This window comes from Fusarium flagelliforme (genome assembly GCF_020744385.1).
Source record: "Fusarium flagelliforme strain FIESC 12 MPI-CAGE-AA-0113 chromosome Unknown B0J16scaffold_1, whole genome shotgun sequence".
NCBI classification, from domain to species: domain Eukaryota; kingdom Fungi; phylum Ascomycota; class Sordariomycetes; order Hypocreales; family Nectriaceae; genus Fusarium; species Fusarium flagelliforme.
This window is the reverse complement of record NW_025763503.1, coordinates 2,370,985-2,383,821: the sequence shown is the minus strand read 5'-3', so window position 1 is coordinate 2,383,821 and position 12,837 is coordinate 2,370,985. Positions and strand designations below refer to the sequence as shown.

Genomic DNA, 12,837 nt, shown 5'->3' with positions numbered 1-12,837 from the left:
GCGACAGTGTGTCCATCCCAATTTGCAGGAGCAATGGACGGGGGTCGCTTACGCTAAGGCCACACGAACTGAGGCTGCACGCCTGAGGCTTGTTCTGTCCTCGATCCTGCAAACCTTCAATCTACATTCATCCATCGCAAAAGGCACTGTCGCCCTCACGGTGCAACCGCATTCTCATCGCCCATTGCTTGTCGCGCCTTTAATATTACGATACGATATTGCTAATACGTTATACGCCTGTTTCGACTTTCCATTTGATACCCCAGTCGACGGCTCAACCCAACTGCTTTCGTGATTGAGACGCGACCCACGACGACATCCCGAGTTTGACGCTTCAGTGGTTGCCTTAGCAATAATTTACTTTAGGGAGGATAACTTTCGACATCAAGGTTAACCGACGACATATTTTAACTTGATAACATTTGCGTTTTGCATCTCGGGTGCATGGGCTACAAATCATAAATACCGGTTCCTGCGGGTTTCCCCGGCCTTTGAAAAATGTAAGATCCAACTATTACATCCTACAGCCCTCAAATCCAAGATTATGCGCAAAACTCGTGCAAGCACATACGGTCCAAAGCGGCGCCGAAGCCGTTCGCCTCCCTTTCAACCTCATTCGTGCTGACTATCTCCATCGTCCAGGGCCTCAAGATACTCGCGTTATGAACGATCCAGATCGCCGCGTGATCGCTCACCTGACCGGTTTGACAGAAACGCACAATATCCAGATGGCGATAGACGCCGACCATCTGAAGCCCGAGCAGGAAATGGCGGGTTTCCGCCAGGTCGCGACTTTGGCGACCCATTACGGCGCGAGCCCCCTCGCGGCCCTAAAGCCTTGATTGATGCGCCTAGTGGGCCACGTGGTGGAGGATTTGGCGGCGAATTTAGAGGAGGCCGAGGTCGAGGGCGTGGTCGTGGATGGTCTTCAAGAGATGATAGTCGAGACCGGGGTCGTGACAGGGAAATGGACTTTCGTGATCGTTACCGGGAGGATCGAAGCCGCGAACGTGATCGCGACAGGGACTGGCGCGAAAACCGGGACTTTCGTTCACGCCGTTCTCCTATTGGCCGCGCAAGATCCCCTACACGAGACTTTCGAGATAGAGATCGCGATGGGCCTCTGGGCGTAGACGCAGATAGGTCTCGACGTGGCTCTCGAGATGGGGGGCCACCTTCCGCAGGATCTTCATCATCGGACCCCCAGTTCAACATGGGACCTTACCCTCGAGGCGGGGGATTTCATCGAGGACGTGGGCGAGGAAGGGGAGACTGGTCTTCAGAACGAGGACGTGGAAGAGGTCCTTATATGGACGATAGGGGAGATCGCTACCCACGCAGTCGGTCTCAAGAGGGTCGTTGGGGTAGGGATCGTGATGACAGAGACCGGATGGATCGAATGGATCGTTATGCTGACCCAGATACCCGACGCGATATCCGAGACGAACGCGGCGACCCCCGAGATCGCGAACTGTTCCGAAACAAGCTGGAAGCTCGCGCCAACGCTGGCCATGATTCAGGACTTTCTAGTAAGGAGGTATCACCGCCTCCTGTTGCGCCGCACGCTCCAACTTTCGCAACTTCAGCTAGCCGAGGACTGAGTGTGGGAGAGGGCTATGTTCCTGCCAGTGTTGCTGCCAAAATTCCACCAACCGCGCCCAGAGCTTTCGGTGATCGGCCTCCGTCTGCTGGACATGATCCAAACATGCCCCCAATGGGCATGGGTAAGACGATGATACATGACGGTCCTTCGATTCCAGTCGGCCCTCGAGCTCAACAACCTCCTCCGCCTCGACCTTCCAGCAAACAATGGATTAACCCCAATCTTAAAAAGGCACCTGATTCGCCAAAGATGATGAGATCGCCGAGCTTTGTACAACAGCGACCGGCTTTGCGACGTGGTAGCTCCCAGTACGATCATTATAATGAGGATGAGAGGCGACCGCGTAGTAGCGATGCAAAGTCTGAGACTCACTATGATAACCGTGCTCGATCAAATTACAGCGCAGAGCCAGGAGAAATTACTGTGAAATCAGAGAGGGAATCTCAATCCGCCAGGGCATCGATCGACAGAGATACACGACCTATCAATGCTTCTAGACGAGACTCTTATCGCTCTGGGCCATCACCTACCATGGAGAGCATGCCCAGATTTAGCCAAGCATCCGAAGAACGCATAAGAGAAATGAGGGAACCACCGAGAGAACTCCCTAAAGAAGCTCCTAAGCGGAAGCGTGTTCGACCAAATCTGAAGGTGGTAAGATTCGAAGTGCCTCCTAAACCAGCGGCTGTGGAACAGAACTCAGAATCCGACGACGACGATGACATGGCCGACTATTTTGCTATTGAGATCGGGAAAACGGAAGCTGAATTGAGTAAGCTTGAGAAGCCGAAACTGCCAACTCAAGTAATGGCTCGATTTGCAGCTTTATCTCATGGGTCCATGGTCAAGATTGTTGGGGAAGGGGAAGGACTGCTCAAGATGGTCGAAGAGCTTCCCGAGGCAGTGAACAGGCGTATCATCGAGAAGATTGATAAACCGACGCCCGTCGAAAATGAGAAGCCGGACGTGGAAATGACAGATGCCCCTGAGAACGTCAACCAGGTCGAGGCTGGGCCACCAATGCAGGAAGCCCCCACAGAGCATGACCCCGAGCAGTCGATTCATGTCAGAAGATCGGAGGAACCTGCGGATGAACCAATCCGCAAGGCATTGCCTGATGCCACTGAGGAAACAACCAAACAGGCTAGTGAACAGCCAGAGGAAAAGGCAGTCGAGAAACCCACTGAGAAACCTACCGAGAAGTCCAAGGAGAAACCTGAGGAGAAGCTCGCCGAGAAGCCAGCTGAGAAACCGGCTGAGAAGCCAGTTGAGAAGCCAGTTGAGAAGCCAGTTGAGAAGCCAGTTGAGAAGCCAGTTGAGAAGCCAGTTGAGAAGCAAACCGATGATTCCGAAGAGCGTTCTGGCGAAAAGCCTGGCCAGAAGCCAGACCATGCAACTAATGGTCCGGTTGCGAAGTCCAACGATAACCCCGTTGAAAAGTCGGGCGGAAAGCTTCTCGGGAAGCCCATCGAGAAGCCCATCGAGAAGCCTACTGAATCGACTGTCGAACCCCCCGCTGAACAAACGGTCGAGGATCTTGCCGAACAACAACCTCTTGAACAGAGCATCACCCAAGAACCTGTCTCCTCAGGGCCTGAACCAAAAACTGAAGAAATGGACATAGACGAACCTCCCATTATGGCTGAGCCCGAGACTCCCGTACCCATGACAGATAGAACAGTCAAAGACCCCGTTCCTACATCATTCGACACTACCGTCAAAGAGCTTCCTCTTGAGCCTGTCAACACAAGCGAAACAGCTTTGCGAACAACAAACGGATCCAGATCAGAGAAAACTACAGAAGACAAGCCGAGTGAGATGCCTGTGGATGCTCATGACGAAACATCTTCACAAGTCCGGACCGAAAAATCAAGCGACACTTTTTCAGGTGCCGACGTAGGGAAGCGCCATGAAAAAGCTGTGGAGACTCAAGTTGAGACTTATACAGAACCTCGAATTGAACCTTCTGCGGAGAATACTGAAACCACTGTACGCAGGCATATCCCGAGTGAAGACACACCCGTTGCCGTCATTGCGTCAAATGTTGTTTTACAAACAACAGAGACAGCCTCGAAGCCGCCCAGTACACCTTCGCAGGTCGATGACGACGAAACCGAGTCTGAAGATGATTCGTTCATGAACCTAGATACTGTTCGGCAATACATGACTACGCCGCCCATCGATAGTCTTCCCGACTTTGGTTGCGAACGTTGGGACAAGGACAAGGATTTCATGCACACCATTGAAGCAGACTCGACTCTGGACGACTTTGTTCTCCAGCACTTGGACCAAATGCATCTAGAAAAGTCTGCGGAACAGGATCATGACAAGAAGATCTACTCGGGCAATTACCATCGCTACTTGGACTTTACCTTATCAAACGACCCTGCCGCTGTAAAGAGCCGTGGAAAGTTCTCGGTCTCAACAGGCATTGAAATCACTGGCACGGTGACCCCTGAGCCAAAACACGAAGGGAGCGGTCGCGGGCGTCGTTTCGCAACTGAACGAGACCTGGAACGAGTTTTACAAGCATCCATGCGAGAGGACGAGGAGCGTAGAGAGCGTGAGCTTAGAATGCAGCAAGAAAAGTACCGCACAGACAAGGAAGCCGTTATCCCAGACATGATCTGGACTCAGGAAGAGAAGGATAATACCAACTACATTGACAAGAGTGGATACACGCCTGTCGATCGACTGGTATCAGCATGGCGTGTTTTGCCTCCAGTCAATAACTTTACCGAGGAAGAAGCTAACCTGTTCGAGAAGAGATACTTGGAAGCACCCAAGCAATGGGGCAGAGTTGCAGAGGCAATCCCCCATCGCGACTTCGGTGCTTGCATCCAGTATTACTACATGAACAAGAAGATCCTCAACCTGAAAGAGAAACTCAAGAAGCAGCCTAAGAGACGCAGAAAGGGTAAGGCAAAGCAGCGGTCCAGCGCATTGGTGTCGGAGCTGGGCAACGGCGATGGAGAAACGGAAGAAAACCACGACACAGGAGAGAACGGCGAAAGAAGACGACCACGACGAGCGGCCGCGCCTACTTGGAATTTTGAACAGCCTCCAATCGACACGGAGGCATCAACACCCAATGCTACGCCTGGCAGACGCGGAGGGTCTGCAAAGGTTGACCATCCCGAGAAGGTGGACGGAAGAAAGAGACGGAGAGGCCCGAAGGAGAAGGAGTCTAAAGCACCGAAGGCGAACCAGACGTTGGCTGCAGCGCCAGGGCCAGCGAAGGGACGCTCGAGGTCCAACTCAAGAGTACCCAATACAGATGGCTCCTCTACTCCCTTGCCGCTTGCCGAAGGTCATCGTCTACCAACTCAGTTCGAGCAGCACCCAGCCGGGATACAGCCTCCTTTTTCCGTACAACAACAGCCTATTCAAACTTTGGAACGCCCTCAACCAGCTGCGCCCTCATCCATCTCCGAGGTCATGGCAGCACCTTCGCTTCGACCCGACCCCCCACCTCAACCTGCAATGGCCACTTTCAACTTGACTCATTCATCATCATCATCATCAGAGCGTAAAGCACCGACTCAAGCATCCAGTTATTGGAGTGTGTCTGAATCTAATGACTTCCCACAACTCCTGTGCTCGTTCGGCTCGGACTGGACAGCTATTGCAGCCCATATGGGTTCTAAAACCGCTGTCATGGTAAGTTCGGTGTTGTGCAATCGCCAAGTATTACTGCTAACAATGACAACAGGTTAAGAATTACTTTGTTCGTCAAAAGGACCAGGGCAAAGCCGAATGGGAGGGACTCGTTCGAGAAGCTGAGAGAAAGAAGCTGTCCGGTGAGAAGCTTCCTGAGCCACCTCAACCATCCACAGGAGGGCGAGGAAGGCGATACGACAGCTCAGCAGCTGCTTCTCGACCTCTAGCTGTTGCTCCTGGAATTGAAATGCACAACGAAGCGCCACAGCCCAAGATGGAACCCGCTGCTCAACCTCCCCGCGGTCCACCATTCTCGAGCTTTGGAGGAGGAGTTCCTATCGCCCAGGCTCCTGTTCAACAGCAACCGCTTGTTCAATCGCAACAGCCTATGGCCATGAGCCAACACCCTGCAGCTCAGCCTGTTGTTCAAGCAATGTCTCCTGGTCCAAGGCCCTTGCAAGCCCCTGTTCAGCAGTTTAGACTAGGGGAACGTGAACCCGCAGCACGCGTTCCACTTCCGCAGAAGGCCTCCTCCAGACCTCCTGTCGCTGAGCCACGAGAGCAGCGGCCCCTGGCTGCCGCACAGCCACTGCAGCCGTCTCGAAGCGAGGCTGCCATGAGAAACGAGGCTGTCATGATGGAACACAATGCCCAGGTGGAACGTCAAAAGATGGAGATGCAAATGCGAGAACAAGAACAGCGCGAACTAGCTCGGCAGTCGGAACGACAAACTCTACGCGTCAAGCAGGAGCGTGAGATGACACCACAGCCTCATCACTACGAGCCGTTCGGACATCACCGTCAACAAGGAAGCCTTGGCGGCCAACCACTGTCAAGACCGCCACAAGAATCCGGACGTCCTCCTTCTTATGGTCCACCTGTGCAGCAGCAGCAGCAGCAGGCTCCCGTACAGCCAGTGCGCAACCTGATGGGTGAACAACCACAGGTGCGATCGCCTCAGATGGGTACACCTACCAGCCGTCCCGTATCTTCTCTTCAGCAACGACCATCGTCGGGCTCCATGCACGAACCATTCGGCTCAGTAACACCTCAGTCTGGCACTCCGGTCCAAACTCCAGCAGCAGCACCGCCTCGTCCACCAGAGCCTCGTAAAGGAGGTCTTAACATTATGTCGCTACTCAATGACGATGATCCTCCTCCCCCACCCAAGCGAGTAAGCGATGTAACAAGCACTCCTACGCGGCCGTCGCCCACTCCTCCACCTCAAACTAGCATGAGTGGTCGTCCACTTCCAGGGCCGGCACCACCATCGCAAATTCGACGTGGAGAGCCAGAATCATACTCACCCTTTGCTCGAGGTACGCCGGCAATGCCACCTCTCAAGCCAACATATGCAGATTCTCCCCAACCTTCACATATGGGCAGCTCGAGAGCATCGATCGGAGTATCGCACGAAGCCGCCGCAGAAAGGGACTATTACAGACAGAACCCGTATCAGTCCGCGAACCACAGCCGGACAAATTCACCGCAAGGTGGCCATCGCTATCCTCCCCCAGGCCCTCCTCAGTATCAGAATCAGGGTTATCCAACATCATATGCCTCCACAGGTCAGCCGGCGCATGCTGGATCGCCAGGTGGACAGTATGGTCACCATCCATCCTCATCTCGCTCGCGAGAGGTTCCTCAGAGTGGTCGTGAAGCTTCATGGCCGCCGCCAGCACCTCATCAAGCTCCTCCCAACATGCAACAGCCCGCTGGTTGGCCCTCGCAACCACCCCCAAACACATCGCAACCACCACCGCAGCAACAGCAGCAGTCGTGGCCTACGCAACACCCTGCGTCCAAGCCTCAAACGCCGGCACCTTCCTGGGCCCCATCGCAACCACCCTCCCAGCCACCGCCTCAGCAAGCTCACCATATGCCTATGAGAGATGATGGGAGAAGTCCTTACTACCCTGGTGGAGCTAGCATGCCACCGCAGCAACATCAGATGCAGGGTCGATATCCGCCTCCAGGCTCGCGTGGCCCAGAACCTGTGCCCCCACCTACACAAGCATATCCCCGATACGCCTCCACCCCTGGTCCTGGACAACCTCGAGATCTTAGAGAGATGCCTGCTCGCAGCTTCACTCCCATGGGATATGATGGACGTGGGCCGCCTCCACCAGGAGCTTCTGTATATGGCCATGACCCACGTGATCCTCCGCCAAGGGACCCAAGGGACATGATGAGAGGTGCACCGAGACCAGAGTATGAGAGACATCCTCAGGATCACTATAGAAGATAGTTCATCAGCCAGTTGTCTAATAGCATGTATACGATGGGCATTCGTGTGGAGTTGGGCGCAAAAGCAAAGACGTTGATAGCTTTCTTCTTTACGATGTATGGTTGGGTTTATCATGTAAAACACGTTTGTTTAACATTTATCGTTTTGTTTAGTCTTGCGTGAAGCAGAAATACAATATTCAGAGATTAAAAACTTCCATACATTCTATTGACACTGAAGGCCTTTTGTTTTTTTTACCTTGATGACTGGTTTAGCTACGCTTGTAGTCTTCTGCTCAATTACCCCATACCTTGGTCCCTTTTGTATCATGACAGGTGACCCCACTACCTAAAAAGTATGTACGCCATAAGTAAACAACCCCACCAAAACCAAGACGCGCCAACCGCGTTAAATTCAACGACAACCTTACACAAACTTCAAAGATAATCGGAAACACTCGTATCATGGCTTCTCATTCAAGATCCGCATCCGCTATGGGCGGTCATGAGAAGACTTACTTCGAACAGCAACGTGAAGCACTGATTGGCGAGATTGCAATGGCAAGTTACCCCCTGACCAGGCACTACAAAACAGCTATTGATAGTTAATCCGCAGAGCTTCGAGCATGTCCTAGCCAATATCAACAAACTAAACAGATCCCTCGAGGCAGTTACCGCGGTACGAACAATCACTCTTTTCGCATTTATGGAGCAGTTAAGCTAATGGGTTCATGCAGGTCGGCAACGAATTTTCTTCGGTCGAAGCGCTTTGGTCGCAGTTTGAGAACGTCATGGGCAAAGATGAAAAGGCAGAGGGCGAGACGCAGGCTGACCAAACAGAACGGCCTGATGAAACTATGGAAGGAGACACGACGGTGAAGCATGAGGGTGCTTGATAAGGGTTGGATGATTATTGATATGATACCCCGTGTCGAAGAGACATGAATGAATGAATTGCACATGAAATACCACAAGCACAAAATCCCGGATGCATAGATTTTGTAGGTTTAGATTCCATAAAAAATCGTGTATTACTGTTATCAACACATGTATCTATTGCCTGCACAAGGAGCTGTAAAACATTTTGTTCCGCTCTTTTGTCTGTCTAACTATCTATATTTCTCTGCTTCCTATCTTTTCTGTACAATCTGTACGAAAGAAAACAAAAGGCTCTTCTCTCAATGGTATGTTATACAAGCAGGACTCAGAACCAGGATAGCAAATCTTTCCCAAAGACCAGCTCGTAGATTACTCCAATCATAAGACAGACCAAAACCTACAAATGATGGGCTTACAGCAACATTGATGGCGTCAATCGCTCATCGCGACCTTGGGGCTCGCCTCATTCGGTATCGTAATTCATTCCCATTTCGCTAGCGTCCGTCTGGTCTAGCATCAGTTCGTGCATCATCCTCATATAGTAAAAGTAAAACAAAAAGTGTATCATCTGGGCGCATGCGCTGTGACTCTGGCATTTTGGCCGGTCGCTATAATAGAATATTCAGGGGGGTAGGTATAGAAATCAGAACGTTCGTCGTTGCAATAATCAGTGGGCGCGGACATTCGCTGCTCCAATGGTCTACCAATATTTGGCTCATCGTTAGCCTCAGATAGTATAAGGACAAGTTAGAAAATCGCTCGCAATCCTGAAATATCAGTTGATCTGAGGTCATCTGCCAATTCTGTGATCAAGACATAGGATCCAAACAAGAGGGGTATCCTTGGGTATCATTGAACTTCGCCAGGCGTAAGTCGTGAGTCGTATATGTTTTTCTTTTTTTTTCTCCTTTTTCTTTTTTATGTTTTCGTTTCCCATGTCTGCTGTTGCAGGTACTTCGCCATGCTCATAGCCCCTTGAGTAGAGGGTATGGATTAGAAAAAGAGATCGCTGGGGTTCTCGGGCTCAAGATCCTCGTTGGTCTTAGCCTTGGGGCCGTAGTATTCGGAGGCGCCGTAGGAGTCGGGACTCTCTGGCTCAGCGAGGTCACGGCGCTCGATCTGGCGGATGTCAATGTTTTCCTCCCGCTCGGTCTTCTTGATGAGCTCCATAGCGTCGACAATATTGTCCGCACGTTGATATCCAAGAGCTTCAGTGTTTCGGTGGATGCTTTCCTCCATCTCGTCGTAGCTGCGTTGAAGGTACTTCACGCACCGTTGGGCGTCGTCAGCCTCCTTTTTTACCATCTCGGAGCGGCGCTGGACTTCATCAAGAGCCTTCTCGAACTGACGACAGACTTTTCGGACGTAGCGGCGCTTAGCTGCTTGAGCCTCTTCGGTCTCGAGGGCTTTTTTCTGTCGATGAAGGTAAGTAACGCGTTCGGCGCGGTCACATTCGTCTTCAATGAGTTCATTACGAGTGAGTGAGGAAAGAACCTGTGAGTGTAGGGTTTCCTTGGCCGTGTTCGCAAAATCCATAACCATGACATAATCGTTCCAATCTACCTTCGCCTGTTCAGCATCGGTACCTCGAATTGGTGGGCAATCGGGATGTTGCAGGGCAAACATGGTCTCGACCTGGAAGCTGGGGTTAGTAACGGGAGCTGTGAGCAAATGGGGGCACACTTACCATGCTAGGGAAATGGTCAAGTTCGGACAGGGTATCGTCGTTCACTTCACTGGAAGGGGTGTATTCGAAGAACCTTTCGGCAGCTTCGTCACGTTCCATGTCGTCATGTTCACGGATTTGGGCAATCCAGGCACGTATACCCACAGCGCCCTGACGACCTATGAAAGTCAGTAATGTTAACAGTGGAGGATGGCATTTGCTTACTGCAGAATCGGTCAGGACTCTTCTCTCGAACCTGTTGGAGTGATTTGAAGAAGGCGGAGTATTGCTCATTCTCAAGATCTTTCAAAGCAGCCACAGTCAGAGGCTCGTTAGGAAGAACGTTGCCCGTGTCGGCGCTGGTGTCTGTGTTAGTTTCGGTATCGGTATCGGTTTCCAATTTGGCAACAGACAGATCATCAGTCTTAGGGGCGATTTCATTGTCCTGCTTGACTCGCTGCTCATCGTGAGGGACCTCGATGGAGGGGATAGCAATGTCTTCAGGCGTGAGGACTTGGTCGTCAGAAGCCTCTTGGTTAGGGCTCGTATTAACGGTCAGCTGGCCCTGTGCTTTGTTACTGGATCCGTCTGCGCTCTTGGAGAGGCCTTCGTCATGGCACTGGGGCTTGTTTTCCTCAGGCTGAAGTTCTTTCGGGGGTCGCTTGAGGTCTTCAGTCATTTCGCGAAGCTGGCGCTGTTCGTCTGCCTTGTAAAGAGACGGCTTAGACTCGGGAAATTTACCAGTTCGACCAATGCCTTGGCGATCGTAAATCCCCTTGATTCGCTCTATGCATTGACGGTGGCGCGCGAAAGCCTACAAGCTATTGTTAGATGCACTTTTCTAAATGATTCGTGTCGCAGTGACATATTTGACTTACTTGCAACTCGGTCTCAATGGTAGGAATATCGTGAGCTTCCTCATCGCTCATCAAGGAGGAGTTTTCTGAGAATGGTCAGTGAGGGCTAACTAGGTACATATAGTGAGCCTACCTTTGATTGCCTCCTTAGGACCATGATTGCCGTTGGATCTTCGCTTGGGGTTGCAAATGGAATCATGGGAACCTAGTCATGTTAGCAAATATTCAGCAAACAATATGCAAGTAATATCCCTCAAGTATCTTACGTGGCATAAACTTACAATGGGAGAGTGATCGTCCAAAGTTCAGTTGCATAGCTGGCCTTGGTGCCAGATCTTCGACAGATTTGTCAAAGTCGGGGAGATTGGTTAGTTCTTTACCATAAGAAACGAAGTAAGGTGCTCCGGTTTCATTGTTATCAGGGAAGTTAAGAGCTCCAGAAAAGTTTCTCAACAAGTCGTCCATGGCATTGTCTTGTTCGGGGGGGTCCCACTGGAGGGTAGGATGGTTGTCGCCGGTATTCCTGTCAAGAGATCATTAGTTTTGTCAACATTGTTAATAGTCAAAATAAAAAGCAATAACTTACTCGTTCATTTTAGCATCATCATTCTTCCAGTTGTTAAGCTTTGCGCCCTTATGGCGAAGTATGGGTCTTCGCGACTCGGTAGCCTGCTCAATAGGCTGCTCGATAGCCAACTTCTTCTTAGCGAGTTTTCGGACTTTGCCAATGACGGAGAGGATTGAGTTGATGCTCTTGGATCTCTTCCTCTTCTTTTGCTTCGGGTCAGGGCTGTCGTTGCCTATTCCCTCAACGATGGAAGGGGTGAGTAGAGCGCCGCTGCATTCGATTTGCGACTGGGGAAGTTCGCTGGAAGGCTCAATATCGAACGATACGGTCTTGCGTCGCTCGGTTTTTTGAGAAATTGGCTTTAGTTCTTGATCGGAATCAGTTCGGTTCTCTACTGTGCTGTCGTTGAAGGCTGCTCGTCGAATGATGACAGTACAGGTTGTGTTGATAGAAACATCATCGCCATCTGGAGAAACATGACCACCAGTGTTGTCTGGGACCGTGGCAGTAGCCTCAGGTCCGCTCTCACTGTCTTGAGCGGCCATTAAAAATGATTGGAAGGCAGCTGTCTCGTGATAGTCCGGCTCTTCCCCGATAGTTTCGAGAACGTGGGGAACGTAGTGGCTCGTTGGCGCAGAGCGAGTTCGCTTATGGAGCTTGTTACCGGACTTTGTATCAAAGATGGCATACCAACTTGACTTCTTGGTGTGTTCTGCGTTATGCGTAGTGGTAGGTTGTTCGACTGTGAGAGGACCGAGGTCAGACGTGCGAACAAGAGGATAGGGCAACAAAGGAGCCAGAGTGCTGTGCTCACCGTTTAAGTCAGAATTGCCGCTTGATTTATCATCATTAAAGACACCTTCGAATTAAATGTCAGTACATGAATTAAGTTTGGCGTGTTCTCTTTTGATAGGGGTTCTGAAGAGTGTTAAACTTACTTCGTAGTTCGGCTGTGGCCTTGCGATAGAGCTTCTGAAACTTCGCTTCGTTCTTGGAAGGTTGAGCTAGAACAGTGTTAACAACATGCGATTCCATTTTATGACTGTTCTTATAATCACTCGACTTACATTCAGAAGATGAAACATGAACGCCTTCATCATCGCGGTACTTGTCGAGGAAGTTCGCGATCCACAGGTTACTGCCAAGGGCAGCAGGGAACGACACCGAGCCCTGCATCGTGACAGCTCGGGTCTCCAAAAGCTTGAGAAGAAATTACGTATAGCCAAGCAATAGTAGAAGGATGATAAAGTTAATGTTGGTGGAGGTATGTAAGATAAAAGGTTACAAAAGTGGTGGGTGAAGTTGTTGTTCTGGGGGAAAGGAGAAGGTGTAAGGGAACAAGAGAGAGAGGGATAACGAAGGATAACTGTGAACAACA

At 51.1% G+C, this 12,837-nt stretch overlaps 3 protein-coding genes across 3 annotated transcripts; 2 read left to right on the top strand and 1 right to left on the bottom strand.

The window, feature by feature from the left end:
- The first annotated feature begins 128 nt into the window (after positions 1-128).
- B0J16DRAFT_327472 (uncharacterized protein) lies at positions 129-7,703 on the top strand. Its single transcript, XM_046126100.1, has 3 exons — positions 129-500; positions 643-5,263; positions 5,316-7,703. Coding segments are annotated over exons 1-3 (6,819 nt in total). The 5' UTR covers positions 129-498; the 3' UTR covers positions 7,512-7,703.
- Positions 7,704-7,890: 187 nt separating this feature from the next.
- Positions 7,891-8,576, top strand: B0J16DRAFT_13450 (DASH complex subunit Dad1-domain-containing protein). The gene is made up of 3 exons (XM_046121784.1): positions 7,891-8,050; positions 8,106-8,168; positions 8,227-8,576. The coding sequence occupies exons 1-3, from the start codon at positions 7,955-7,957 to the stop codon at positions 8,383-8,385; spliced, it is 318 nt and encodes a 105-aa protein (XP_045988748.1). The 5' UTR covers positions 7,891-7,954; the 3' UTR covers positions 8,386-8,576.
- Positions 8,577-9,361: 785 nt separating this feature from the next.
- Positions 9,362-12,635, bottom strand: B0J16DRAFT_390953 (uncharacterized protein; the record flags this gene model as incomplete). Its single annotated transcript, XM_046131908.1, has 9 exons — positions 9,362-10,003; positions 10,056-10,213; positions 10,260-10,848; positions 10,913-10,977; positions 11,025-11,096; positions 11,173-11,414; positions 11,478-12,318; positions 12,398-12,463; positions 12,527-12,635. 9 exons carry the CDS (start codon positions 12,633-12,635, stop codon positions 9,362-9,364), a joined length of 2,784 nt encoding a protein of 927 aa, XP_045988747.1.
- Positions 12,636-12,837: the final 202 nt, after the last annotated feature.